The 25563-nt window shown below is 42.4% G+C and overlaps 1 protein-coding gene across 14 annotated transcripts in view; it reads left to right on the forward strand.

Annotated features, from left to right (window-relative positions):
* The window catches only part of NFIA (nuclear factor I A), a 360756-nt gene that overhangs the window by 239421 nt on the left and 95772 nt on the right, over positions 1–25563 (forward strand). For 12 of the 14 annotated variants that reach the window (XM_052802068.1, XM_052802069.1, XM_052802072.1 and 9 more), the window contains exon 3: positions 1677–1742. The exons of the other annotated variants lie outside the window; for them this stretch is intronic. In XM_052802068.1, coding sequence (XP_052658028.1) covers positions 1677–1742 — 66 coding nt within the window. The remainder of the gene's footprint in view (positions 1–1676; positions 1743–25563) is intronic. 14 annotated transcript variants of the gene reach the window in all.

Here is a 25563-nt window from a genome sequence, read left to right on the forward strand (position 1 = left end):
TTTTTCACTGAGCTTCACTGGAGAAATTATTAAAAATACTAAATACAAAAGAGAGAAAATGGATTCTGGACACACTGGGAAACATATCACTTTTTAGGAGAATTTCACTGATTTTAAATAGAAGTATCAGGACTGAAGCTTTCTTTGCTAAATATTCTGAATGTTTATATTCTGAAATTTATCCAAATTTGTTTCGTGAGCACTTTTTTTTACTTGTAGTTTTTAATTTATACAAGATTGTCCTCTAAGCTTCTGAATGATACCTAATGCATACAGTCAGCAGGTAAAAAAAAATTTGAATATTTAAAATAGGCATTTTCTTTATAGTGCTCTGTGGTAATTAAAATCTTCATTTGCTTAAAAGCAAGGAACCTTTTTAAAGCAATAAATTAGCATTGCTTGACCCAAGGTCACTAGTAGTACTGCTTCTTCCAGCGCTATTAATACCTCAAAGAAAAAGAAGGGGTGGTGTTATCACTCTGTTGCAATAGAAGTAAGATTTTCAATTTAATCACAGTTAAGTGTCATGACCTTTTGATCTTGCATTGACTTCTCACTGAAATGTGGTCAAATTTCAGACAGCTAATTCTAAACTCTGCAAAGTCAAGGTGAAGTCAGAAAATAGGTTTGCCACGATTGGGGGTGGTTTCGATGCAGTGGCAAGTGGTTTCATTTCCTAAGTTTTGTTTCACAGCAAAAACTTTTTTTAATGGGATCAATAAGTTACAGAACAATTTCTGAGGGAAAAAAAAAAAGAAATCTTTTTCTATTTGTATTTATTGCAAAAAAAGTAATTTGAGGGATTTTTTTTAAAAATATTTTTCCACACAGGTAAAGGGACCTTTTTTCCCAATTCATAGTGATAGAAATAATTAAGAAGGAAAATGCTATTTGACTAAAGCTTCTACTAAGAATAATTTTTGAACGAAAGAGTGATCATCTTCACATAAACTAGAGTTAATAATGTGTAAAAAATGCAAACCACTCATATTTACACATATCCTTTTATAGGTCATTTTATTATTTTAGGCAAATAAATTGTGTTCGTTGGAGAGTGTTAGCTGGGAGTTTGTAGGACCCGTTATTTGCACAAGTTCTAAAGCAGTTCATCCAGTATCTGGTCTCATTTATACCACTGCAAATCAGGGACAACACCGTACATTTCAGTGATCTCATAGTACTGTAACCACTGTGAAAGTTATGATGAAAATCAGCTCTTCTATCAGTTTTGCAGATTTCGTTCCAGAAATGTGTAGACAACAATCTCCACGACTTTGTAGTGTTGCTTAGTTACCTTTATATGCCTGCTTGAAAATATGTTTTGAGACTTTACTATGTGTTGGATTAAGGCTCTGGTTTGTATACAACATAGAGGCTGCATTATAAAAAACATGTAGGAGAGTAGTTTAAATATGCCTTCTCTAAAAAGAAGGATTCTCAAAGCTTAATTTATGCTAACACACACACACCAAGCACTCTGTGTAGTGCCGTAAACAAGATTCCCTTTTTTTTTCTAGCAAAAATATTACCTAGGCACAGGACTTTCGCATTATCATGTCCTAGTGCAACACTCCTGTCCTTAGTTTGTACTCTCAGCCTTTTGAGGAAGTCTGGCGCCTCTGATCTATTTTCCACAGCAGACCCTGTAATTTTTGGCTGTATTTTATGTTTTTCAGATTCAAGTCAATCTGAAAGTCCCAGCCAGCCAAGTGAAGCTGATATTAAGGACCAGCCAGAAAATGGTAAGTTCTTACCTGCTGCTCCTGCTTTGGGATATTAAAACAGCCCATATTTATAAAGATTTTTTTCCTATGTCTAATATAAAAAGATTATTCAGAATAATTGACATGGGATAGCTACAAATAGGTTGTGTACTCTCCTCATAGTTAAAATGCTACTGTTTCACTAATCTAGGGTAGCATTTGTTTCTCCAGTCCTGCAGAGAGACATTTTTTTCCTTTAAAAATTATTTTAATTAGGGAGATGCCATTAAAGAGCCTGCTGTATGCAACCCTTATCCTTATTCCACCGTAGCAAAGGCTTTCAGTCCCTGGGCCGTGAGTCATGACCCCCTAGGGGTGTGTGCTTCATCGCTTTCATTTTTATCTATGTGCTTTTAACTTCATTTTGTTTATTGATGCTCTCACATGACACACTGAAGTACCTAACTTTCGGTATGTAGCCAGCCATCATTTTAGAGTGCAGGATCTCAGATAGTCCCGCGAAACAAAATGGTTGCTTTGAAATATGTTTCTGCCGACCCGTTCTCTACTGCAAAAATCTGCTAAGCAAAACTGAGCAGCAACACTCCTAAACATTGCCGTTTCAGGGCAGGACTGCACACCTATAAACGTACCGGCTACTCCGGGAGGTACCCACTGCGGGACTGATACAGGTGTTACCGGCGTTGTCTGTATTTTTTCACTGGCATGCTTTAAAGGTTGTAGATACTATGGGTAAGCAGGTCAGGGAGGCTCAGCTAGAGCTTGTTGCTCCTTCTCTGTATGTTCGCAATATCATTGTTTCAGGTGGCAGCGGCTTGAGCTTATTTGGAAGTAGCAGCAGGACTGTGACTTTTGGGAACGCTAATAGTCTTTGAACTGGGATAGTTTTAAAGTAGAAGCAATAGCTTCTACTGAACCAACGGCTTGCTTTGTAAAGCAGCCTGAAAAAAATTTGTTCAATAATAGTGAATTTCTGTAGGGACTGTATGCGAAAGCCTAAGTATGTGTGTGAGGGAACAGCTTCTCTTCCTTTTTATGTTTAAGTAAGGTAGACCTCAACAATTTTTGTTGGCCCATCAGCAACTGAGTTTTGTTTTACTGCTTATATTTAGGATTTAGAAATACTGTCTCCAAAAGTGAAAGTGATTATTATTAATAGTTTTTCTTGACTTTTTTATCCATAACCAGATTTTTTTTTATAAGACCTAAATGTAGATGGGGGATTCACTGTACTGGGGTCTACTGTGCATACACAGAAAAGAATTTGTGTGAAGGACTTATGTCTCTAAAACCTGTCACCATTTTTGGGATATGCAAATCTATCTCATGTAGAAATATTGTATCTAAAATAATACAACTGTGATTGCCCTTTCACAGAGCAACTGCCTGCTTTTGCCTCAAATCCCTGGAGCTGTATATATGTTCAGTGTATGTTTCGGGGACTTTATTAGCAACCAAACAAGCTGCAAGTGGGAGTGAGGTTGAAGGGCTGCATGCACATCCAGACTGCATTTGGATCAGGGTTTAAACAGCAGATAGAATTAAGGGAAGAAGAAGAGGTTTAGGTACATAAAAAAACTTTAAAATACTAGCATATATCATAGGACGTAGAACATGGGGCTCATTGGGCTGGGAAGATTTTGGCTTTTGGGGTTCCTGTATTTCCTTCCCATTGAAGTATGAAAGGTTTCATATTTTGATAGATTTTTTGCTGCTCATCTCTAAACATACCATCCTAAAACATTTCTGTTGTTTCTGAAAGACAGTGCCTAATTTCCCTTATCAAACCTGTTCACAGAAATTCTATTTTGTAGCCAAAGGATGGCAAGGTTAAGAGAAGAAATGACTAAACTGTGATTTTTGTTCTGCCAATTCTGCTATTTTTTTTTTTGTGGGGAATATGTTGCCTATGTTTATTAAATCATATTTTAATTTAGAATGTATTAGACACCAAGCATGTTATTATTTCGTGTTTGGATAATATTCTTTCACAGCTACTAAACCACAGTTCTTCTTACCCTGCAGTTTCTTAGTCTTAAGGAAGCCTGTTACTCAACAACCGCCCCGAAAAGCAGCAATGTTGGTGTTTAATAATGTAAAATCTGTAAGAGCCTAGTGAAATGAAATATCTCTGATTTGGGGCCTAAGTCTTCCTTGTAAAACAAGCTTTTAGTGAATTCTTGGAACTTTACTGGTGACCTGCAAAAGGTACTTTTTTTTTAATAAACAGGAAAAGGATTTTTCTTTTTCTCGGTTTTACTAAAGGGTATTTTTCCCCACCACAGCAGAAGCCTCCTAACTGATTACACACCTTTTGCTGTGCCTGTGTGGGAGATTTTCTTTACAAATGCATCTAATGCAGTCTGTTGGCCCTAAAGGGGTTGCTCCCCCTGGGCAGACGCTGAGCTCATTCTCAGCACACACAACCCCCAGCTTGCAGTGTACCCAGTGTGTAGATCAACACAGATCTGCAGCTCTTATCTACTGAACGTGAGGATGAAAGCAAAACTGCAGGCTTTAGAAAATGAAAAACTGCACGCACAGAAACGGACACAATAAATCATATTAACTGCGTTGTTCTACACTTGCTGTAGACCCACTTCCACAGGGCCTGATCCAAATCCCTCCAGAGTCAATGGGAGTCTCGTAATTGATTTTACTGAGAGTGGGAATGAGCCCACACAGAGAGGAATTTTTTTCTGAAATCAAAGAAAAATAGTATTGTGAATAATCTTATTCCCACTGATGCTAACAGCAGAATGACCAGATTGAGGGCAGATTTGGGATAATTTTGCGTGTTTTTGAAAGGCACAAAGGAGTGTATCGATTAAGTACTACCTTTTACATGCATGCATTCCTTCATTTAAAAAAAATAAATCTTTAAAGGCCTTGTGAGAGTTATACAGCCTCTCTACTTGCCTGTTAATATCCTTTCTGTTCCACTCCATAAATTCTAGAGCTATTTATTATACACATATATTTTGCATACCTTGAGTAATGTAGGTTCAGAAGGGTCAACTATACAGCCCTGAAAAAGAAGGCCTCCTACTACAGATTTTAATTTATCATTCTAAATTGTATGTGTTATTTTGGAAAGCCTCTATGTCTAACCTTCATTAAAGTGAAGTTCATGGGAAAAAAAGCTTTTCTTTTTTAGAGCCACTCCTTTTTTCTAGTGGGCTTTACAGTTGCATTTTCTGGAGCAGAATCATCACAGAGAGAGAAGATGGTGACATCTTCTGCTCTCAGTGGTGGCTTTAACACCAACTCTAGCCTTTTCTTCAGCCTTCATTAAACCGCAGTAGTTTTCAGGCAGTCACTTACCTGATCACTACTGCAAAAATTTACAGAAATTTTATTTTTTCTAGAGAGAGAGAGATATCCAGCATAATGGTCATGAAAAGCAAACATGCAGGTGAGACAGGGCTCGTTTGTGCATCCGTGGTCCAAGGTCCAGATGTCTTGTCCTGGAACGAGGGGTAAAGCTAACATGTAACCGAATGGTGTGCACAGTGCTGCTGTCTCTCAGGTCCATTAGCATGGGAAAGAGCTTCTCGAGGAGAGGAAGCAAACCCAGAATTTGTCTGTTTGTTATGTGGGTGAGGAAATTTGCAGGAGGGATGATGAAAGAGACCAGCAACTTCTTTTGAAAGGCAGGAACATGTTCCGATGTCCTGATATTTTGCCTAAATGAGATTTTTTTCTGACCAGCTGGGTGGAACACCCGTGTGGAAAATTCCCCACTTTTGTAGTTGCCTAATGGTATGTAAAAGCTTCATTTCAGTTGGCACTGCAAAGAGATTTTGCAATTCACCCAATCAAAAAAAAAGGTTATTGATTTTAAAAGCTTGTTAAATGCACTGGTTTGGTGTTGTATTTTATAAACAAACTAGTTTTCAGTGAACTGAGGATGACAAAATGGCTAGTCTGATGTAGTGAAGTGACTGCATGCCTGGGGATCAGGAACAACTGAATTCCCAGCTCAGCACTGCTGTGGACTCTCTCTAGGGCTTTTATTCTCTCTTTCAGTCGTGGAAACGGCTATCGGAGAGATTTTCTTTTTGTAAGTAGGATTATTTAAAACTTTTGTAGGAAAACTTTTCAGTCATTTTGTCTGCAAAGTGGGGATATTTGTGATTCTAGCTTTCAGAGATTCATTGAATATTAAAAGTCAAATCCTGCTCTGCTCCAGCAGTTTAACTCTGGAGAAAGGCAAGGAGGGTATAGCACAAACTGGTTAATAATTGTGGTACAGTGCTGTGTTACTGCTGTCAGTAAATGGATGTCAGACATCCACCAGGCAATGTTTGTGTTTGATGTGGTAGTCCTGGAGAACTAATAACTGCAGCGTAAAGGTACACATGAAGTGTGCTGTGTAAAGCAGAAGAATGCTGTGTCATTTTCTACAGACAACTGATGTCTCTCGAGCATGTGGTATTGTGATTTGATAATTCAAAGTTGGTAGCACACCACTTTAATTGTAGATTAGCAAATTCTTTTTAAAGAAGTTGGTAAATTCTCCCATTTCAAGTAAGTAAGACAACATTCATTATTACAGCTGATTACAAATGTGTGCCAAATTCATTGCTCAAACAATTTCTGTAGAGGGAGAGGCATTTATCTAAAAAATAAAAATGTTTAATGCCCAAACGAAATGCTTTTTAGTTTTAATGTATTCTTGCTGCTTTGAGCTGCAAGTACCTTAACAGCACTGCAGGAAATGAAAGGCACATTGTTCTTTGTAACATTAAAAAAAAAAGAAAAAAGAAAAACAATGATGTACCGTAACTCACAGAACTCGTTTTTCAACCCTGCAGTAATTACACTGGACTTGTAAATATCATCTGTGAATTCTTTGCTTAAGTAGGGCTGGACTTGAGTATTAAACCTTAAAAAAATGTTTAAGTATATGCTTACTTTTCCATGCCTAAAAACATAAAGGAAGAAATTCTGGTCCTCAAGCTGTGCGGGAAAGAGAAGGCAATAGTGGGAACATATGCAAAGAAAAGTTTCCTTTTCTTCTTCTCTAGGCAAGGCTGGTCATGGCAGGCTTAATGCAGCTTTGGCTGCAAGGAAGGAGGGGATTATGTGCAACCTGGTAAAATGCAAAAGCAGCTTGTGGAAAGACCTCTCTGCCTTAACTAACAGGCTGCAGAGTCCAGCTCCCTTTTGTATGCTTTCTCTCTGGTCCCCAAACCTGGCATTCTTGTTTCATGCAGTGGGGTAGCTTCAGCCAGTGGAAGTGGTGCCCGCCTGGCCCGAGGGTTAGGCACTCTTCTCGAATGCAGAGTTCACTGTGCAAACCCCTCCTCTCAAGCTGAGAGGGGCAGAAAATGTAGTTGTTCTTTGTGGTTATCCCCACCACTCAACTACGTTGTAAGTTAAATGGTAGCTGAGAGACCTCCGATCCCTTCAACAGCCAAATTTTTAACTAGTAGGCATGTACTGCCTTCCGAGGCCATCCCTTCTTCTCAGGCCACAGCTAACCTCCCATCTCCACTACTTCAGGTGGAGTCCAGCTGCCTTGCGGGCTCTCTGTTGTGGCTGAACTTGATGCCAACCAGCTTTACGCTTACTCACCAAGGAGGTGCTGCAAGTGCAGCAGGACTTGAGGTGTCTGGAGGATCAGCTGTCCTTGGATAGGCCCCTTAATTCCCTCCTGAGGAGTGCACAGGCATGAGCAGTTCTCTGAACACACAATGCTGAAACTGGTACTGTTAGAAAGGACACCGTCTCAAATGACTGACATTCCTGAAACACCTCATTTGCAGCAGATAACCAAGCCTTGCAGAGAAAGTTTTCTATCAGTTACAGTTGCAAACAGGGTAATGCAGTAACAGCCGCTTTTATTAGTGTTCTTGTTCATGGGATCATTTGCATCAGAATCTTATAAATGCAAGAAGACTCTCCTCTCTTGTTTACAGAGCAACACTGAGGAGTTATCACAGCCTGAGGGACTAATCTAAAATTAACTTTGCTTCAGAAAAAGCTTTAAAAAAAAAGCCCTTAGCATTTTCAATAAGGAATCTCATAGCTGGCGCTGAAGTCAAAGCTCCTGGTGATGTCAGCTTGTTTGCACCTTTGTAACTCGCCAGGACCAAATTCTGAATGGATTTGCACCCTTGTGGATCACATTGTCTGCCGGGAACAGCAATGGGCAACTTTGTCCAGGCTTGAAAGCTCTGGCCGAGCAGGGGAACCCTTGTGGGGCTGGTCTCTTCTGCCTTCCTGCAGGCTGGACAGAATCGGCTGTTGACCCTAACAGGACCCATCAGCTGACGAAGGTCTGATGAGGTCCAACCTGTGTTTCATCACCCCCTGAGGGAGAGTGCGTGTAGGCAGTTCTGAGAGCCAGCGTTTCCCAAGGAAACAAAAGCAGATATGTCTGGTTATAAATTTAACTTGTGTGTGATTTAGCCTTGCATTTTTTTCATCTTATTTCATTACAGATAGATTCCAACAAGAACGAGAAATACAGTATTTTACTCATAATAGTCTAGAACTGAAACTTTGCAGCATCCAGCTGTATTTCCCAGCCAGTTTCATGATCGTCATGAAGAAGGATCTGAATAATTAGGAAAGAAAACACCATTTTTTCCTATATTACCATATTTTCATTGAGATTCACGCTAAAAGTCAAAAGATTTTGTGGTCCAGATTGTGAGGCACAGTTACAACATTTCTGGGATTTAGCGGGTCCTCTGCTAGGCTCAGGATTTAGCCTGCTTATCAGTAGCTGGCACTCTCTTGAGGGGACCCTGTGATGGCAACAGCGAAGGGTGTTGACTGTCAATTGGGCGAGATACGCGGTCGTCAATCAGGGTCAGTTCTGCAGCCTCTGCTCTGGCCGAGTGGAGAGCCTTTCTCATCAGTGACCTGCAGCGTTTGAGACTTGAGGATTGACAGAGGACTTCAGTTTTCACTGCTGCTAACCATTAACCTTCACAAGCAAAGCATTCCCACAAAAAATTCATCCAAGGCGAGTATGACAGGAAATATTCAAAGCATGAAATGAATGCTTATAGCATGACAAAGCAGTGCTTGAAAGACATGAAACGTTCATTACGCTTGGAGTGGCTGAATGCTGCAAAGGAAAGGAGAAATAAAAATGTGGCTAGAGTATATATTTTTATTTCTCCATATGTGTGTACAGGAAAAAGGCAATGATCCTTCCCAGTGGATAAGGTGCATAAATACAGCTGCGATTATTCTAAGTCATTTCAAAATATATTTTTATTCTGTTGCTCCGTTCCATTCCTTTCCGTATACATTTATCTGCAAGATAACAGCAAGGGCCATCTAGAGGGCAGCTTGGAAATGGGCTGGCCAGGAGCCCCCTCCTAGGAAGCTCCCGTGCCTCGGCGAGGCGAGTTTCCCTCCCTCGATCTGCAGGGCCAAGGCTTTTTTTTTGCCCCGCAGCAGTGCCAGGTTGCTGTCCCCTCCTCTGCTGCAGCGCGGGGCTGGGGGCAGGCAGCCATGGCAGGGTGCTGGCCCCATGCCGGCCCCTTCTACCCGTGTCCCACCTTTGCATGTTGAGAGGTGCCTCGGTGCTAACTTTAGCCAGTCCTCCTGGGGTCCTGGGAAGGACTGCTGGAGCTGTGAGCAATCTCCAATTTTCGCTACAACCGTTTTTTCTTCGTATGTCTTCTTGAGAGACTTGCTGTTTAATTAACAGCTGAGAGTTGAGTTGCATCAGAGTAATTGCTACTGCCTGAGCAGACCACAGGCTGAAGGATGCTTTTGAATACCCTGCTTGCCCACCAAGAAGCTGGGCACTTAGGGAAAGATGTTTATTTGTGGTATGGGCATCGTTTTAATTTTCTGTCCAGTAGAGAGGGGAGTTTATTAGTGGGAAGAGAATGCGATGCCAAGGCCTAACTTGCAAAACAAAACCCCAAACCTATCTATTTGTCTTTCGATGTAAGAATTTCCTAATGCCTGTAATGTAAGACAAAGGGAAAATTTTACTTGCAGGAAAATTGCCTTCCACAATAACCAAGAAAAAAAATACAAAACGCCCACACCAGAGCTGCATGATCCAAAATGTGAACTTTTTACGCCTCCCCAACCTTCTAGGTTAGGCTTCCAACCAAGTGATCTTTTATTATCAACATGATATACCCTTGACATAATTTGGCGCAGTAAAGCTTCTTCTGCTGAACTCGTGATTTCATTTACTAGATCTGATGAAAGTTCTGTGAACCACGGTAAAATGTGATAATTAGTAGTTTAATTCTTTTAGGGTGTGCGTATTAATTGAAAAGGCTTGAACTATAAATACAGGGCCTGTGGATAAAAGCACACTCTGAAATCAGTCGCTTATCCGAAGTATTCATTACTTCACATCTATTTAGGTAGTGTCTCTTTGCAGCAGTGCCAGTCGGCTGTCGAAGTGAGTGGGAGCCTTCCACTCAGAGATCGCAACAGCAAAATCCAGCCTGACTCGCCGCTGCTCTCGTGATCGGAAGCACTCCCCGGCCAAAATTTTGCCCTCTGTGGTCAAACCACTGGAAGTTAAAAATGTGTGCCGGGAGCTGTGCTCTGCAGATGAGCTGGTGAAGCGCTGGCTCTCTCCCTGCGCAAGCTGCAGGAGACAGAAGGGGCTGAAGGCAGCGTTTGCCGGCTGGCCGCAGCGTCCTTCTCTCCCGCTTGAGGTGGAGGCGGCGGCGTGTTGGCGGGTGGCAGACTGCCTGTCTCCGGCAGCCGAGGGGGAACGTCTTTCTGATGCTCAACAAGTCCACCCAGAGCATCAGAGGTCCCCCACGACTCGAGTCGCAGCCAGCCCGGACCTTCGTAACAAACCGTATTTTTCCTCCTACGTACTCGCTTACCCTTCACCGTATTTGGGACCGTCGGCACCTAAACCTCTGCTGCTTCGGCCAGAGCTTGGTTCATTCGGCCGTGAATGTCAGTGTAGCACGGGGCCACCGCTGAGAGCTGCGATAAGGGATCGTGCTTTCTCACTCGCGCTCATGTGTTCTTTTGTTCTGATTTCCTGACCAACGCAGGAGGTATTCTGTTGACTCTAGGCCTTTCCAAATATATATATATATACCCTACGAAAATGTATGTTGTTAGTTCACACCTTCCTCTGGTTTCTGTGTGTGGTATTGTGCCTGGATGAATCATACCTGGTTTTACAGGTACAAGGTGATTTTCATTCAAATGTATTCCAACCTTCATACTCATATTCGGTTTGCACTTTCAGAAAATAGATCTGTGTATACTGCAGATTCGTGGGTTAATCAGGTGCTTTCCAAGTAGCCTTAATTTTGTAAATCTGAAGTTGTGTACATAAGCAAAGAGAGGCACATGAAGAGCAAAGCACAGCTCCTGAAAGCTGTACGCTGGACCATTGCTGTTGTCAAGGGAGGGCACTCTGGGGAGACCAGGCTCCCAGAAAAAGCCTCATCACTTCTGTAGCTAATCAGATACTATTTTTTAATTGCAGATGCTACTTTTTAATTGCAAAAGTTGCTAGATAGGAAATGGAAAGAAAGTTTAGGGTGACTCTCACAGAGCTGCGAGAATAAAATCCCCTCTGAAGCCTGGCCCTAGTGTGACTGAAATGGAAAAATACCAGATCCGTTTCTTGGAAAGTGAGAAGGAGACTATTTGCAATGGTTCACAAATATTTTCCCAGGAGCAACTTAGTGAGCATGGCAAAAGGGGGCAGGAGGAAGGTGAGACGAGCGAGCCACACTTGTAAACATACTCCTTTAACTCTGCTATTGTTATTTTGCACACAAAAGGCGCTGCAAGTTGTTTACAGCAGTTCATGCTATTCGTTTCTGCTCCTTTTTCTCCCGTCAGTGCCGTATCTTCAGCTATACAACTTTTTTTCTGGGTTGTGATAGTGTCCAGATAGATTTTGGTGGTGGGGTGGTAGAAAGGTGCCAGTTGATTAAATGTGCTGCTTACTATGTGCATTTCATGTCTGCTGTCTTAACATTTTTTTGTTAACCACTGTTGCAACTGAAGAAAATGCTGAAGTTTGACAGTTGGGAGTTACTGCCGAGTTATGTGCTGTAAACTATATCATCCCTCTGCCTTCTCCCTTTCTCCCCCTCCTGCTGAAACCAAATGATTTATAAAATGCCTTCACATTCTTGAGTGAGTTCACACTATCACCTCCAGGCACTGCACTGAGGAGTCTTAGGAGTGGATGGGAAACACTGATCTGATAGCTGGTATTTTTCTCTGAAAGGGGGGGGAGGGGGGGCAAAAAAGAGCTGATTAAATTTAAAGGAGAAAAGTTTCCTGCTGTGCCCCAGAGTAAATCTGTAGTCAGTGAAGCACTTACTAGTAAACAAGAGATGTATGTGGTTATAGTGGGTTTTTATTATTACACGCTGCCATTGTTTTCCATTTTCATAAGATTCAATTAATGTAATCATTTTAGAGTGTCTCTAATCATTACCTCCCACCCTCCCTCACTCGTACTTGAAGCAAGGGGATCCGCTGCAAGCCACACTCTGGGATGAGGAGCCGGCACCTTGCTCCTGTCACTGGCAAAAGGAGGCACAAGAAAACGATAGGGCTGCTACCGGGGATTCGGATAGGTTTCTTCTCTCTCTCTGGCCTTTGCAGAACGCAATGCCGGCACCCCAACCCCTGGCTGCGGTGTGCTCTCCCGTGGGCTCACTGCCACGTCACCCCCCAGCAGTGCCCCCCCTGCCCCGGTCCACTGGAGCACTGGGTGGCAGAGGGAGAAGCGGTGCTTTGGTGGTGCAGTGAGCCAGGGTACGGGCCAGCAGTTTCCTACTAGTCAGGCACAGGGATGTCAAGACCATCTTTCAGACCGCGGTGGGCTAAACCCTTTGCTGGCATTTCTTCTCCCACGATCATAAGGGAGGAATACTTATGTAGCTTGTAACACTCACTCGCAGAGAATCTAGTCCTCTGTCCCTGTTATTTTTCTACTTCAGTTCCTTACTCTTAAAATCTTATCTGTAACAGAAGGCTCTTTGACAGCTGCATCCCCATCTGAAAACCTGCTGGTGTTTGGGAGGGTGTCCCCACCTGACCAGCTTTGCAGTGCAGACCACCTGCAATTTTCCCACATGTTATATCTCAAAGTCCTTAAAAATCAGGGAATTCGCTTTCAGGAAGTTTCCAATAGCAGAATGCAGCGAGCTAGCCGTGTCCCCCACGCCATACAGAGGGGAGCCAATTTTATCGTACAGCAGAGCATGCCATAGCTTGAGCTGCAGGAGGAAGGGAAGAGGTGGGAAGCAGGAGAGGATGGACAGCAGCTTGATGGACTGAGGTGGCTGTGGTTTTGAGGCAGGAGGGGAACCCCACAGATTTTTGTGAGGGAAGGCTCAAAGCAGTGGTATGGTAGTGGCCCACAGCTCAATTTAAAGCAATAATAAAAGGGGCTGGAAAGCATGTGACGACCGGAGCAAACAGCCGACGAATGAGGCAGCCCAGTATTAGTGAATCCAGATTTCTGTCTGTCATGGCCATGAAGGATGCATTTGCAGTAGTACTGGGAGCCGTCCACTGTTAGAAGGAGAAAGAAGTAAAGATCATCCCGTGTACAATATAAATGTAAGTTGTTATTACTACTATTGCTATGTCAGCCGTAAACTGTTCCCACGAGAACAGAGATGCAACATCATTGAAAAAGAATGTCTTACTGTGAAATGGGCAGCAGAAACACTGTGGCATTATCTGCCGGGTAATGAATTTACCTTGGAGACAGATCATTATTCCCTCCTGCAAATGAACCAGATGAAGGACAGGAACACAAGGATAACTCAGCAATACTTGTATTTTACAGTCTTCCGAATTTAAAAAACAAACAAACAAGCAAAAAAAGTAGCCGGATATAAATGTAAGGATAGAGAAGCATGGCATGTCAAGAGAGATTGCCTGTGGCAAGATATGGAGAGGAAAGCAAATTTTCGTTCAGCTCTATGCTAACATGGTAAATGGACTAAGGCTTGGATTTCATCCCATCTAACACTAGGCATTAAAATGAGGCACCAGCTATGAACCTAAAATCCTCACTCTCCCTCTGTAATCAGTGGAGATACTGGGTCTTCTGGGAATTCATCTCTCTCTGTTGAACCTCAAAGAGGTTTAAAACCAGTATGTTTCAGGTTAATGCTGCAGTTGTTCTGGACCTGAGATTCTGCTGCTAGAGGAAGTCACCTACCCTCCTCCTGCTCATCCTGAAAAGCCAGAGTAGGAAAAGAAAGAGTTTGTTGCAAGAGCAAAGGTGGATCTAGTGGGGCATGTTGACTTGGTTGAATGATTTCTTCAGGGTAGAAGAGTGGACAGTGTATCTACTGCCCACGTGTACTTTCTTCCCTTTCTATTTTTCTCCCGACTTCTCGAAAATGGGAGTTTCTTAGATAAATTATCATTTTACAGAAGTGTTTATGTTCTCTGTGGAAGAATGTGTCTAGGGATGGGCATACTGGCAACAAGAACTTCCTCCTCAACTCTTCCAGTGAAGTTTTGTTCTAAACTGCCCAAATGAAGCCGTTATTCAAAAGTAAAAATGTTCTGTTCCATTTCTTGTTTTCATTCTTTTATGCGTCTGGGGACTAAACTGCTGTGAAAAAGAGCCCATTCTCACAGGATGTCTTGCCTAATTTTGCAGACAAGAGAGGTTCAGCTATTCCTATTATGATGAGATAAGAATCTGAAATGTTGGGATCACATCCATCCTGAGTTGAACTCTGAGTCTTCCAAAATCCATCCATCATTATTTTCTCCTTTCTTTCTGTATTTCAGTAATGCAAGCAAAGAAGGAACAGAGAAGAAATGGATGTTTATGCATTATAAACCATAATGGATAGGTTTCCTTTTTACCTGAGTTGCTTTAGTTTAATGTAAAGGGCCCTGTGAGTGGAATTCCTTTTCCATTTTCATTCTTTCTGCCTGCTTGACTGCTGCTCATCAGCGAAAGATCTGCCTTTCATGTAAAGTCAGTCACGGTACGAAGTCTCATAGTTTACATGCAGAGTACTGTTAGAACAAGCCTGATGGCTGTCACGGGTCAGGTGAGCCAGGCTGCTAAGCATGGTCCAACTTTGAAGTTCTAGCCCCTGTGGTATCTTCAGATTGTCCCAAATATATGCAGATAGGGCATTTGACATAGGGACTCCACCCCACGGCCACATTTCTGCATCTCTGTGTATCGCACTATGCCACACAAGAGTGACTGCTGGGGAGGAGTAAGAGGGTCTAGAGAGGCAAGCCTTCTACCACGGGAAGAGGACTGCACAGGCTCAGCTGACCAACCCAACCTCTAGAAACAGATTCATCTCAGGTCCTCACCACTATACCAAGACTATGTCCAAGTTGCTGGAGGCAGCCTCCTGGGGTGAGACATCCCACCATTGTCATCTCAGTTCCTTGAGGCACGTCCCCTGGAACCACCATATCTGCCACGCATGGGATAAGCACATGAAATTAGATAAGGACTAAGAAAGTCCCTGTCTGGCCCTTCTGTTTACTTTGTTAATCTTGAATCCCTCACAATACACTCACAATTAGTGAACTCGGAGGCCCTCTTTGGGCTACAGTCTGAGCAGATTACACAGAGAAAATAAATTCGGTCCGTGCTCTGGCCTGACCTTGGCCTGAACCTGAGAAAGTGAATGCCCCTATCACACCAACATGTGTCTGTAGAAGTACAGTAAACACAAATAGGGGTCACTGGCCCTCTCTATCGTACAGTCCCAGGCCAGGAGTCTAGAGTTTTGGGCTGTCCGCCCAAGTACTTGTTAATAAATGTCCATTCTTAGTCTTGTAAAGGAATGTAGACAGGGCATCCTGCCCTACAAAACACAAACTTAGAATAAAACAGAAAGAGAGTCTCAGTCATCATGCAGAGGTCTGCTGCTGGTCTCCACATCCAGCAGTCTCTTCCCACTGGACTTACGTTGCTAGTTTGGGACTTGGGTCAGGGAATTATCCACTAATACACTGTGGGTACTCCACCGCTGCCTGTAAGCGTAGTTGCCTGCCTAACCCCAAGTGCATCAGTCCTTGGGAAGTCAGCCGATAAGACTGTGGGGCTTCCTCCTCAATACCTGGAGGAGGCAGAGACCTGGCAGAGCCTTGGCTATGAGACAGGAGAGCCTGGATCACCCAGTGGGAGGGTTGTGTTTCTTATAGGGGTGTGCAGGACTTTGCCCGTGCATCTTCACACTCCCAGTGGAGTCAGTCAGAGGCAGATGAGGGGGTGACATGTTCCTTGTGGAGACTCACCGGTGCCTTTGCTAGTCACTCCACCCTTTTGTTCTTCTCTGGACATGTCCTACATAACTCAGGGGAAGCTGGTGCAGACCTTGGTGGCCACCCAGAGATTCTGTGCTCAGTGGAGGCACTTTGTTCACTGCTAGCAGGCAATGAGGACAATCCCTTCAGTTCCCAGCCCTCAGTATGCAGTGCGTCTATGGAGAGGGTGATGCTGCACTGGGTGTCACTTTGCCATCTGGACAGGAGTTGTAAGTTGGACACGTGGTGTTTGCCTACAGTGGCCTAACCTGCATCCATAAGCGTCAAGTTTTGTGCTCTAGGTCTTGTGCAAGCTTGGCATGTCCCTAGAAAAGCATTACTGTGCTTCCAGACCCGTCCCTTTCTGGTTTCTCTGCAACCAGTATATCAAAGCTTTATTCCAGAGACTTGCCTTGGTATTCTGCTGCCCAAGGGGAGACAGCCCAGGCACTGCTGGAGAAAAGCTCATGAGGTACTCCCCCATCTTCCATGCAGGGATCTCCAAGGGTGGCCCCGACTGAACTTCATGAGCCCGGTAATGTGGACAGTTAAGGACAGACTGTACGTGTGTTGTCGTGCCATGACTAGTGGAAAGTCTCCTCCCTCCCCAGCCACAAGGATAACTAACATGTAAACCTAGTGGAAATCAGCCTACTTGGGGCTAAAATTTGTCAATGTTAGGAGATTATTGTTCTATACAAAGAATAGAGGAGTAACAGTCTTCTGGAGAGAAAACTCCAAGCAATACAATGGAAAGGACAATAGGTAAATAGAATAACATGATTTGCACGGGGTTTATTGTGAATTAAAGTTTGCTCACCAGTGGTGTCAGCAGAGGAGGTGTAAGAAGCAACTCTGAAGGGAGAGGAAAACCCGTGGGGAAAGGTGGAGCTGGCTGATCCTTGTGACTTAGCTTCCATGCCCAGCATCCTTATTTTCACGTCACATTTATGCTATCTAATCTTCAGCAGATATTTCTACAGCTTGCATTATTGTGGTGTCCAGCCACAGACTTTTAAAAGTGTCTCGGTGTGAAAAGAGAGCACCGCTAGGAAGGGAGGATGAGAAGAAATCATGGATGAAGTCACCAGGGTTTGTGTCGGTATCGCCCAGCAAAGCAGAGCAGGAGAGCTGCCCACCCTCACCTGACCCTGGCCCCTCTGGCTCCTCCTGGACGCTGGGCTTTTCTAGAGAATCCTGCCATATGCTCTGAATGCGTGGATTATTCCTATAACTATAAACTAATGTGCAAATAAAATTAAAAAAAACAACACCTCTTTTTATAGCCCCCTAATTCTGTGTCCACAGGGCTTCAGACTCCCTTGGTTCAGCTCTGAGCATGTCTGCAGAGTAACCTTGGAGGGTACACTTAGCTACGACCAGCTGAGGGAGGGTTTTATTGATCCTAAAATAATTACAGCATTGCTGAGTCTAGTTGTATAATTTCTTGGCAATATACTAATTAAAACTAGATATTTACACACAACGCTTATTTAAACTTAAGACTTATTTAAAAGAACCTGCGTACTTATAATAACTATATATCATGGCTTTATTGAGGACTGTGTTTTTCATGCAGATTGAATTCTCAAGCACTGTTATTAACATAAATGAGCCCACGGCTTTATGTTCAGGACTGAATACTTCCAGGGCATCTGAATCATCCTGGTGTTTCATTTCACCATCTAAAATTATTTTTAAAATACTACATTTTTTTAACTTGCTGTATTATGGCAATTAGAAATCCCTCTGTGTTTACTAGGAGCAGAGAGTCCAGCAGAGCTGAATGTTTAACGTGATGAATAGTGTTAGGAGCTCAAAGAAAAGTCAGATGCGTGTCGACACTTATCAAAGCTGTTCTGCTGCTCAGAATGACTGTTCGTGATACTTGTTTCATGATAAACTTCCTCAGAACATGATGTTACTGGAAAAAAAATGATCCACTCTGAGAAATACGCAGGTGACACAGTTGAGTCAGCAGCTTGCAACAGTGACACAGGCTTACGTTTATAAAAATCCCCACTGAACTTTTGTCTTCTGCGTGCGTATATCATAGCCTTAAAATCTGTCGCCACAAAAGTGTCCCGTTTCTTGTGTTCACTTGGTAGCTGTTTAAACTAACAAAAATCTTCCCACCACCCTGATGAAGAGGTAGATTCCTGGGCTTAAAAGTCTTAATAGTCACAAAACTTTCCTCTTTCATAAGTAATTTACCGTATAAATATTAGTATCTCCAGTGACCACTGATACTTCTGGGGAAATGATAAACATGGAAAAATAACAGACCACTGTGGAAACCAAAAAATCCTACCTCCTGTATGAGAGGGTTTAATTATTGAAGTTGCAAGCATTTCCCCATGCACAAGCATCTCGGCATTCATAGGTGGAAAGTACCTCATGCTGTGTTTGAAATATCAACTGGATTTAAAAGAAGGCTTTGTGCTTCACCATGGACCTTTCTTAGCCTCCTGCAGATGGTTCCTTTTGCTGAAAAGAGACATGACTTGTGAGACGGGGAGACCTCCATGCCGTTTTTTCGTGCTGCTCTAATCCTGCTTTACACCCATAAAGGACTTCAGTCCTTAAGCCCTTACCCTCTTTCTCCTAAATATTAAAATTATTTTCCTGAGTGTCATACCGTATTAAAGCAGAATGAAAATGGGTTTAACAATTGCTGGCATGGGGCTTCTGTACAGCATGTGTGTCACAAATCATGTCACTTTTCAGCAATAGGGCTGCTGCCAGCGGGAGGCTCAGAAATGCTCATGTTAATCAAAAATTTTAATTTCAAATCAAATTGACAGTTTACACATGGTGAGAAATGCTTCTCACCATGTGATATTTCAGTATGCTACACTGGGCAAAATGGGTGCACTTTCCTGTTACGAATTTTGACTGCAGTATCTGCAAATTTATGGGTTTCAGTGTATTGGGTATGGTGAGTAGTTGATCTAAGGGAGCCCCTTGGAGAATAGGAGACAGAAGGGTTTTCATGCAGCCTGGCACTGGTGAGCCGCTGTTGGCACATGCTGCTGGAGAAATGACAGGTATTCAATAAACATCACTATGGTTAAGAGGAAGATTTAAAGGAGGGAGGGGCTGCAGTGCTATAAACAGGATTTGAAACAAATGTGCTTATTTCAGTCCATGATTAGTCTGAATACCTAAGTATTCCACACCAGTTTTTAAATATCCTTACATTTATTTTCACACTGATGTTCTTCACACAGTATCAACAATAATATTTACGGCATTAATACCGTAGCTAAATTCTGAATTGAAGTAGTGTAAACCCAAGTAAACTCCGTGTGTACCGAGGCATGCTCCATCGGCGTGAAGACCAGAACGTGGCTACATGTCACGCTTAGGGCATGCAGCCCCGGCATCGGCTCCTACAAGCCCTTACGTCTGCCAGCAGCTTCCTAGAAGTCAGTGGACAAAATTCAGGAAGCAAAATTTCGGTTGATACTTGATGAGGAGGAGTAAGAGGAGCAAGGACAGTTGATGGAGCGTGTGCGATCTGCTCCAGACAAACGAGTTGTAGAAAGCGATGTTTTCAGGCTGTACCAGAAATATGATGCTGGCATCAAAAAATGGCCAGCTAAAAAGAAATTATCCTTACATTATTCTCTCTAGGAGGTTTTTCAGCTCTCTTGGGGGGTCCTGAGGTTAATGCGATGCCTAGCTCGTGACGTTGGGGCTTTCATTTTAAAAAGCCCTTGCAGGGGGAAAGGAACAGGGACGGCAGTACCCACCGTCTCGTATCTCCCCCTCCAGTGCCTGTATTTATCATTCGCCTGCAAGCGTGAGAGGGTGGGTGGGTGCCCGTTGCTGGCAGCCCGGGGAGCGCCCTGCAGCAGCACATGCCATCAGCATCCCTGGGAGGCTCAGGGAAACCGGGTGGTTTCTCTGGGCTCATTTGGACACTGAGTCATGCTTTGAACTGTGAAGCCGAACTGGCAGTATCACCGCAGACCTTGGAGATCACAGCTGTCATTGCTCTTCTAACCAGGGTTGATATGAAAATATGAAGATAAATAACTCCTTCATATTATTATTTTCAGGGAGGCAGGCTTTTCTTTTTATTACTCTTTTTATTGTTGGATGCCATAAATATTCCAGAATTATTATCCCAAGGTAGATTTCATCTCATTTACTTCGAAAGGCTTTTGAGGAGGCACATTATTTTATAAGCTGCCAAATGAGTATGACCATTTATAATGATTTTTCTTCTTTTCTTTAATATTTGCTTTTTGGATCGAGGACCTGAAACAGAAATATGCTAATTTAAGACATCTGTTGTTTTTCAAGCTATAGGCCCCTGTCGGTATTAATGTAATTTATTTATCAAATTGGGTATATGGTAGAAAGGGAGATTCTGAATTTTTATCATGATATCAAAAAACTGTATTTAACTGATTTCTCACCCACGTGAGTACCAAAAAGTGCCCTAAAATGTTAGGAGTCATCAGAAACGAAAAACCACACCACACATCTTAGATCTTGGAATGGTTTCCATTGCACAAGGTCCTTAACATGAACTTGAAGGGCTTTCAGTGTTTCACGAAGACCTTTGTCTTCAAGAGAAAGGAACTATCCTTGTGCCCTCCACTTGGACAAAACCTGACATGATTGATTCCAATCTATGATCGGTTCATTAGCGGTAATAAGTTGCCATTAATTCCACTATCTCTGCACTTAAATACAAAATGAGCTGAATCTCCTAAGAGCTGAAGCTGCTGTGGATCCATGCAGGATCAGACTGCTGGTGGCACAGCCAGCCTGATACCACCTTTGCTCTTCTCCACGTTTGTTAATTTGCAACCCAGACTCTGGAGCTCAATATGATACATATTGAAATAATAATTAGACATTGTTATTATTAGATTCTAAAATGCCGTGAGCATGAAAGGCAATGCGCAGTGAGACATTACATGTGTATTTCTGTTCTGATTCACCTCTGGAGAAAGCCCATCGTGGCGGGTCGGGTGGATTCCCTAGTGACGGCGTGAGAGTCCTTTCTCCCAGCACCTTCAGATGTTGATTCCCGATGGCCACCGAGAGTATACAAACTGTATGGAAACGGAGCTGAACTTGAGCACTGCTATCAGAAGCGCACCCACGAAAACTAGCAGCGCTTCACAATTTTACCGTCTGCTAGATACAGGCTTTTTAGCTAAAAACCAAAATGGCAAATCATTTACCAATGGTTTTGCATATTGTGAAGGGTTAACAAAACTTTCATTATCACACTCTATTAAGCCAGGACCAGGAAACAATTTCTAATCAACACTCAGATCTGGGCAGGGATTGTGCAGTCTTTTGTAGGAGGCCTCAGATCTGTGTTCTCTATTCTCACATGCTCACTTCCAGCTGTTGTCATTGAAATCCCACATAATCTCCCCGGGTCAAAGGGCAGTCATCCATGACTGCCGCTGTTAGGAGGTTATGCTGATTTCTGTTGTCAAATATTGGCCCTTTTCTCTTTCAATCACTCCCATTCTACTTTTTTTAACAAGAAAGATCCAGCCTAGAATTGTATTACATGACTTTAAAGTCTTAAAAGTGTTTCTCTATTGTACTAACACGACATGCCCTGGACGGTCTAATCCATCCTGCTATGGGCCACAAAGAAAGTTCTGGTGCTTCTTAAAACCTCAGCCAAAGGCAGGTAGGTGAGCCGGAGAGAATAACGGCGTATGTGACGTGCGGCCCAGCAGTTATTTCATAAGAAAATGTGTAATTTGTCCAAGGTGAGCTATTGCTGTGGCATTAAAATTAAATTGGAAATAGCAAGCCGAAATAGAAGTGGGAGCATTTGTCAGGAAACAAGAGAGGTTTCTGTATCACCTTTAATGTATAATATCTTGCTTAACTCTTCCATAAGAAGTCCACGAATTAAAAATGCGGTCTAATTTACCACTGAAGGTTTATCATTTACAAATTTGAGGAAAGCACTTTGTACAAAGCAATTAAAATGAGGCCATTGTGCCAGCTCTGGAGATCGGTATTTGGGGTCTGTTGGTAAATGCAGATTTCATTACAGCTACGTGCAATATTCAGGCCCGTGTACGGCTCCCTTGTGCTGTCTTCCATCGGAATAGGAGAGACATTCACTTGGACAGAGTATTGTGGCTGGGATAGATGGTCTCTTCAATCTCCACATTATTTTTAGACACAAAGTTAGCGTATGCGGTTTGGCCCCATGGATCTAGCTTTCCATTTCCAGCGTGGGATAGTGACCAAGCATCTCTTGGCAGGAGAGAGCTACTGCTGTTGCCCTGGGCAGGGTGAGCAGGTACGAGTGCTTGGGCAGTGGCTGGTCTCAGCCCGGGGAGCTCCCCCCTGGTCACCCACACTTTCCCTGGAGGTGGACGCTTCCCAGAAGTGAGGTGCACCTTCCTCCCCGTCCGTGCACGTGGCACACGGCCGCTGTGCCAGACTTGCCTGCAGGACCCTGTGTCTCTGCAGAGGGATGTGCTTCTGGAAGGGAATGCAGTCGTGGGCTGCCTCAGCTGGGTCAGCCCAGGCTTAATAAACTCACCTTCCAATTAAGCAGAGTGTAAGTGTTACGAAGGTCTTGACTGAAGCGTGCATACTCTGTCCTTTCCGTTTTGCTGGATAACGCAGATTAGGACCAACTCTGTCACTCCCGTCCTCCTCTGCCAGCGCAGACGTGGAATAGCTAGTCTTTTGGGAGTCCTCGGGGTGATCCGGGTTCCCTCTGATAGCATCCCCTCTCTCAAGGCCTCCATGTGCTGTGTGATATAGACATTAATTTTCTAATCAATATTATTGCTCCACATTGTTTGTGAAACATGGGATTATCTAGATAGAGGATAAAACCAGAAGGAATCAAGCTGCACTTTGAGCAGAGAGGGCTTTTCTTTTAATCAGGCATTTGGTTAAGATAATAGGCTTGAGACCCTAATTGATTATTACTATTTTAAGGTTTTAAGATGACTATGTATAGTGAGATGCTGAACATGAAAAAGGCTTTAGAAATGGCTTCAGTGCCAGCTTCAGGGGACTTGTGTAATTTCAAAACACTGAAAAGGAATCAGTGTCTCCCAAAAAGCTGTTTTCCAAAGCTTAATACATTGTCACTCAGACTGCAGTGGAAGAGAAATAACTGGGTTTGGAATTTTTCATCTTCAAAGGAGTAACTCTTTCCCGGTTTTATTTAAGCTTGGATTTCAGGAAACCAGCTGTATCTCTGTTTAGAAAATACCTTGTATATTTATGGTGCAATCTAACTATTTTATAATAAAAATAATACTGTTGGATTACACAAGGAAGCCTGCTAATTAAATAACAATAATACCTTGAGCACCTTGAAAACATCTTCTGATATTCAATTAAGGAACAACAACCCAATGAACTTTAACCTATAGACCATATTCAGACTTTCTACATAAAAGTAATTGCATCAGTCATGATTTTCTCAAGCTACAACACAAGCTCTTGATTGGTAGCTCAACGTCTGAGACTCCTTTTTACAGCATTAATTGGGAAAGCAGACAATACTCTCCCTGTAAACTAGATTTTAGGACGAAGGTTAGTTGCCTTTGTACACGTTTACTCATTGAAATAGGAATGTTTGCTTAATAATTCAAAACAAATAGCATTAGACAACAAGTCCTAATCCTGATTTCTCCTCTGCCAGTGTAAATTAGGAGAAAATTAGGTGAAACTCTGTTTGATCAGTGTAGAAAGACTTGTTTAAAACTTCTTTGAGATCAGAATTAGGCTCCAGCATTCAAGCCTTTTCTTCTGGCTTCTTTACTGGGATCTAAAAGAAGAATATGTAAATGGCATTATGAATTTTCTCCCCAATTAAAGCAGTCATCAAGTTATGGAAAGATGTTTTTCATGTGGTACTTGGTTACGATAGTGTTGCATCGCATTTGTATGCTATACCAAATGTGTGATTGGGTAATGGCATATTATTTATTAGTTAGTATCCTGATCTGCTTTATTCAATTTGGTCTGATTAGCTTGGGTTTTTTTCCCCCTTGGGGGAAAAACCATCATCCTCATGAGCCAAAGTGAGGTCTTGTGTAATGAGCTAACTCCTAGCTGAACCTAGACTTGGGTTGAAGGAATGATTCAACAATATATTTAAATGCCTGCTTAACTTTGTCAGCCCATCTTTATTTGGCAGGGCAAATAAGCATGTGCTTTAGTCAGGCATGTGATTAAAATTAAGCACGTGCTCCAACTGCTTTGCTGAGTCAGGGCCTGCCTTGGCTAGCCAGGTGTCTTAATTTATACCCAGAATTTCAGTGAATGAGCTCTGTTAGTTTTATATAAAGTGAGTAAAAATTCTCTCATCCTCATTTTGAACACCTGCTTTACTACCAAAATGTGACTGTCGCACAAAGCTGTGGAGATAACCCAATCATATACAGCAATTTTAGTGTCCTATCTTTGGGATATTTAGCAAAAGGATCACAGTGCACGTATTTCAGTAAAGTGCCGTATGAAAAGTAAATCTTGCAAGCTTTCAAGATGTTTAATCATCTTTTCAGTAAAGGAGCTCGTTAATGCTAACATCTGCATATGTAATTGCTTGACTTTACCTATTTTTTTCTCATTCAGAATTAAGTGGAACAGCCAAATTGATATATTTTTGCATTTTGACCCCTGTTAATAGGCACAAAATGTTTACTTCACATATTTTGTCAATCCTGGTATTTCCCAGTCACTCTTCTTTTACATATCTAGCTTCTTTGTCCTATTTCTCTCATTTTCTTGTTGCACGGTTATCACAGCTCAGCAAAAGCTACAGTCTTAGGCCTGGATTTTACAATCTGAACCATCCAGGCAAACCTTTAAACTTTCACAGAGTTCTACTGAACTGCAAATTCACAGACCAACCATGCATCGAAATGAGTTCAAGATACAACTCTAAGCCAAGGGCATTGCTTTTATGGGTATCAAGATATTATTAATGATTGGCGAGACGAGCCCCTGATTTCCTAATGTTTATAAGTAAATAACAAATTGGAGAATTGTGAAATTCACCTTTCATTTGTGAAATGTTTATTTTCAGTCTTGAAGGATGAAAATCTAATCACTCTCATTGACGTGCTGTTGTTTAATGATTACTATTACATGTACACGCATAAGAAATGTTCCTACAGAAGTAAGTGGACATTTCAAGTATACCCAGCAAAATAAGAATAAAGAAATTAGCAGGCCCCAGCTAACTTATTCAACTATTCTCATGCCCTGCGGGACCCTGAGAGCTAGAGTGTATTTAAAACCATTCTACGGCATTTTCTTTTCTGGTTTTACCTGTGTTTGCTAGGCTAAGGTAACACGGTTAGCCATGCGACAATCATGTTTTTATTGGATGATTACAAAGGGCTGTAGACTTTCCCTTAAAAAATCAACCCGATGTCCTACCATAGCTGTGATTTGTTTTTTACTTCCATATTTAAATTTCACCTTCACTCTTAGTGCGATAGGAACCTGCCTGAGAAATGCAGGTGGAAGTGGACACCAGAGCAGAGCCAGTATGGTGCACTGTGAAAAAACAACACGTGACAGATGTTCGTAGCATTGCTGAATGCACTTCTGGAAGTTGCTCAGATAC

Source organism: Harpia harpyja, chromosome 11 (genome assembly GCF_026419915.1).
Source record: "Harpia harpyja isolate bHarHar1 chromosome 11, bHarHar1 primary haplotype, whole genome shotgun sequence".
NCBI lineage: Eukaryota > Metazoa > Chordata > Aves > Accipitriformes > Accipitridae > Harpia > Harpia harpyja.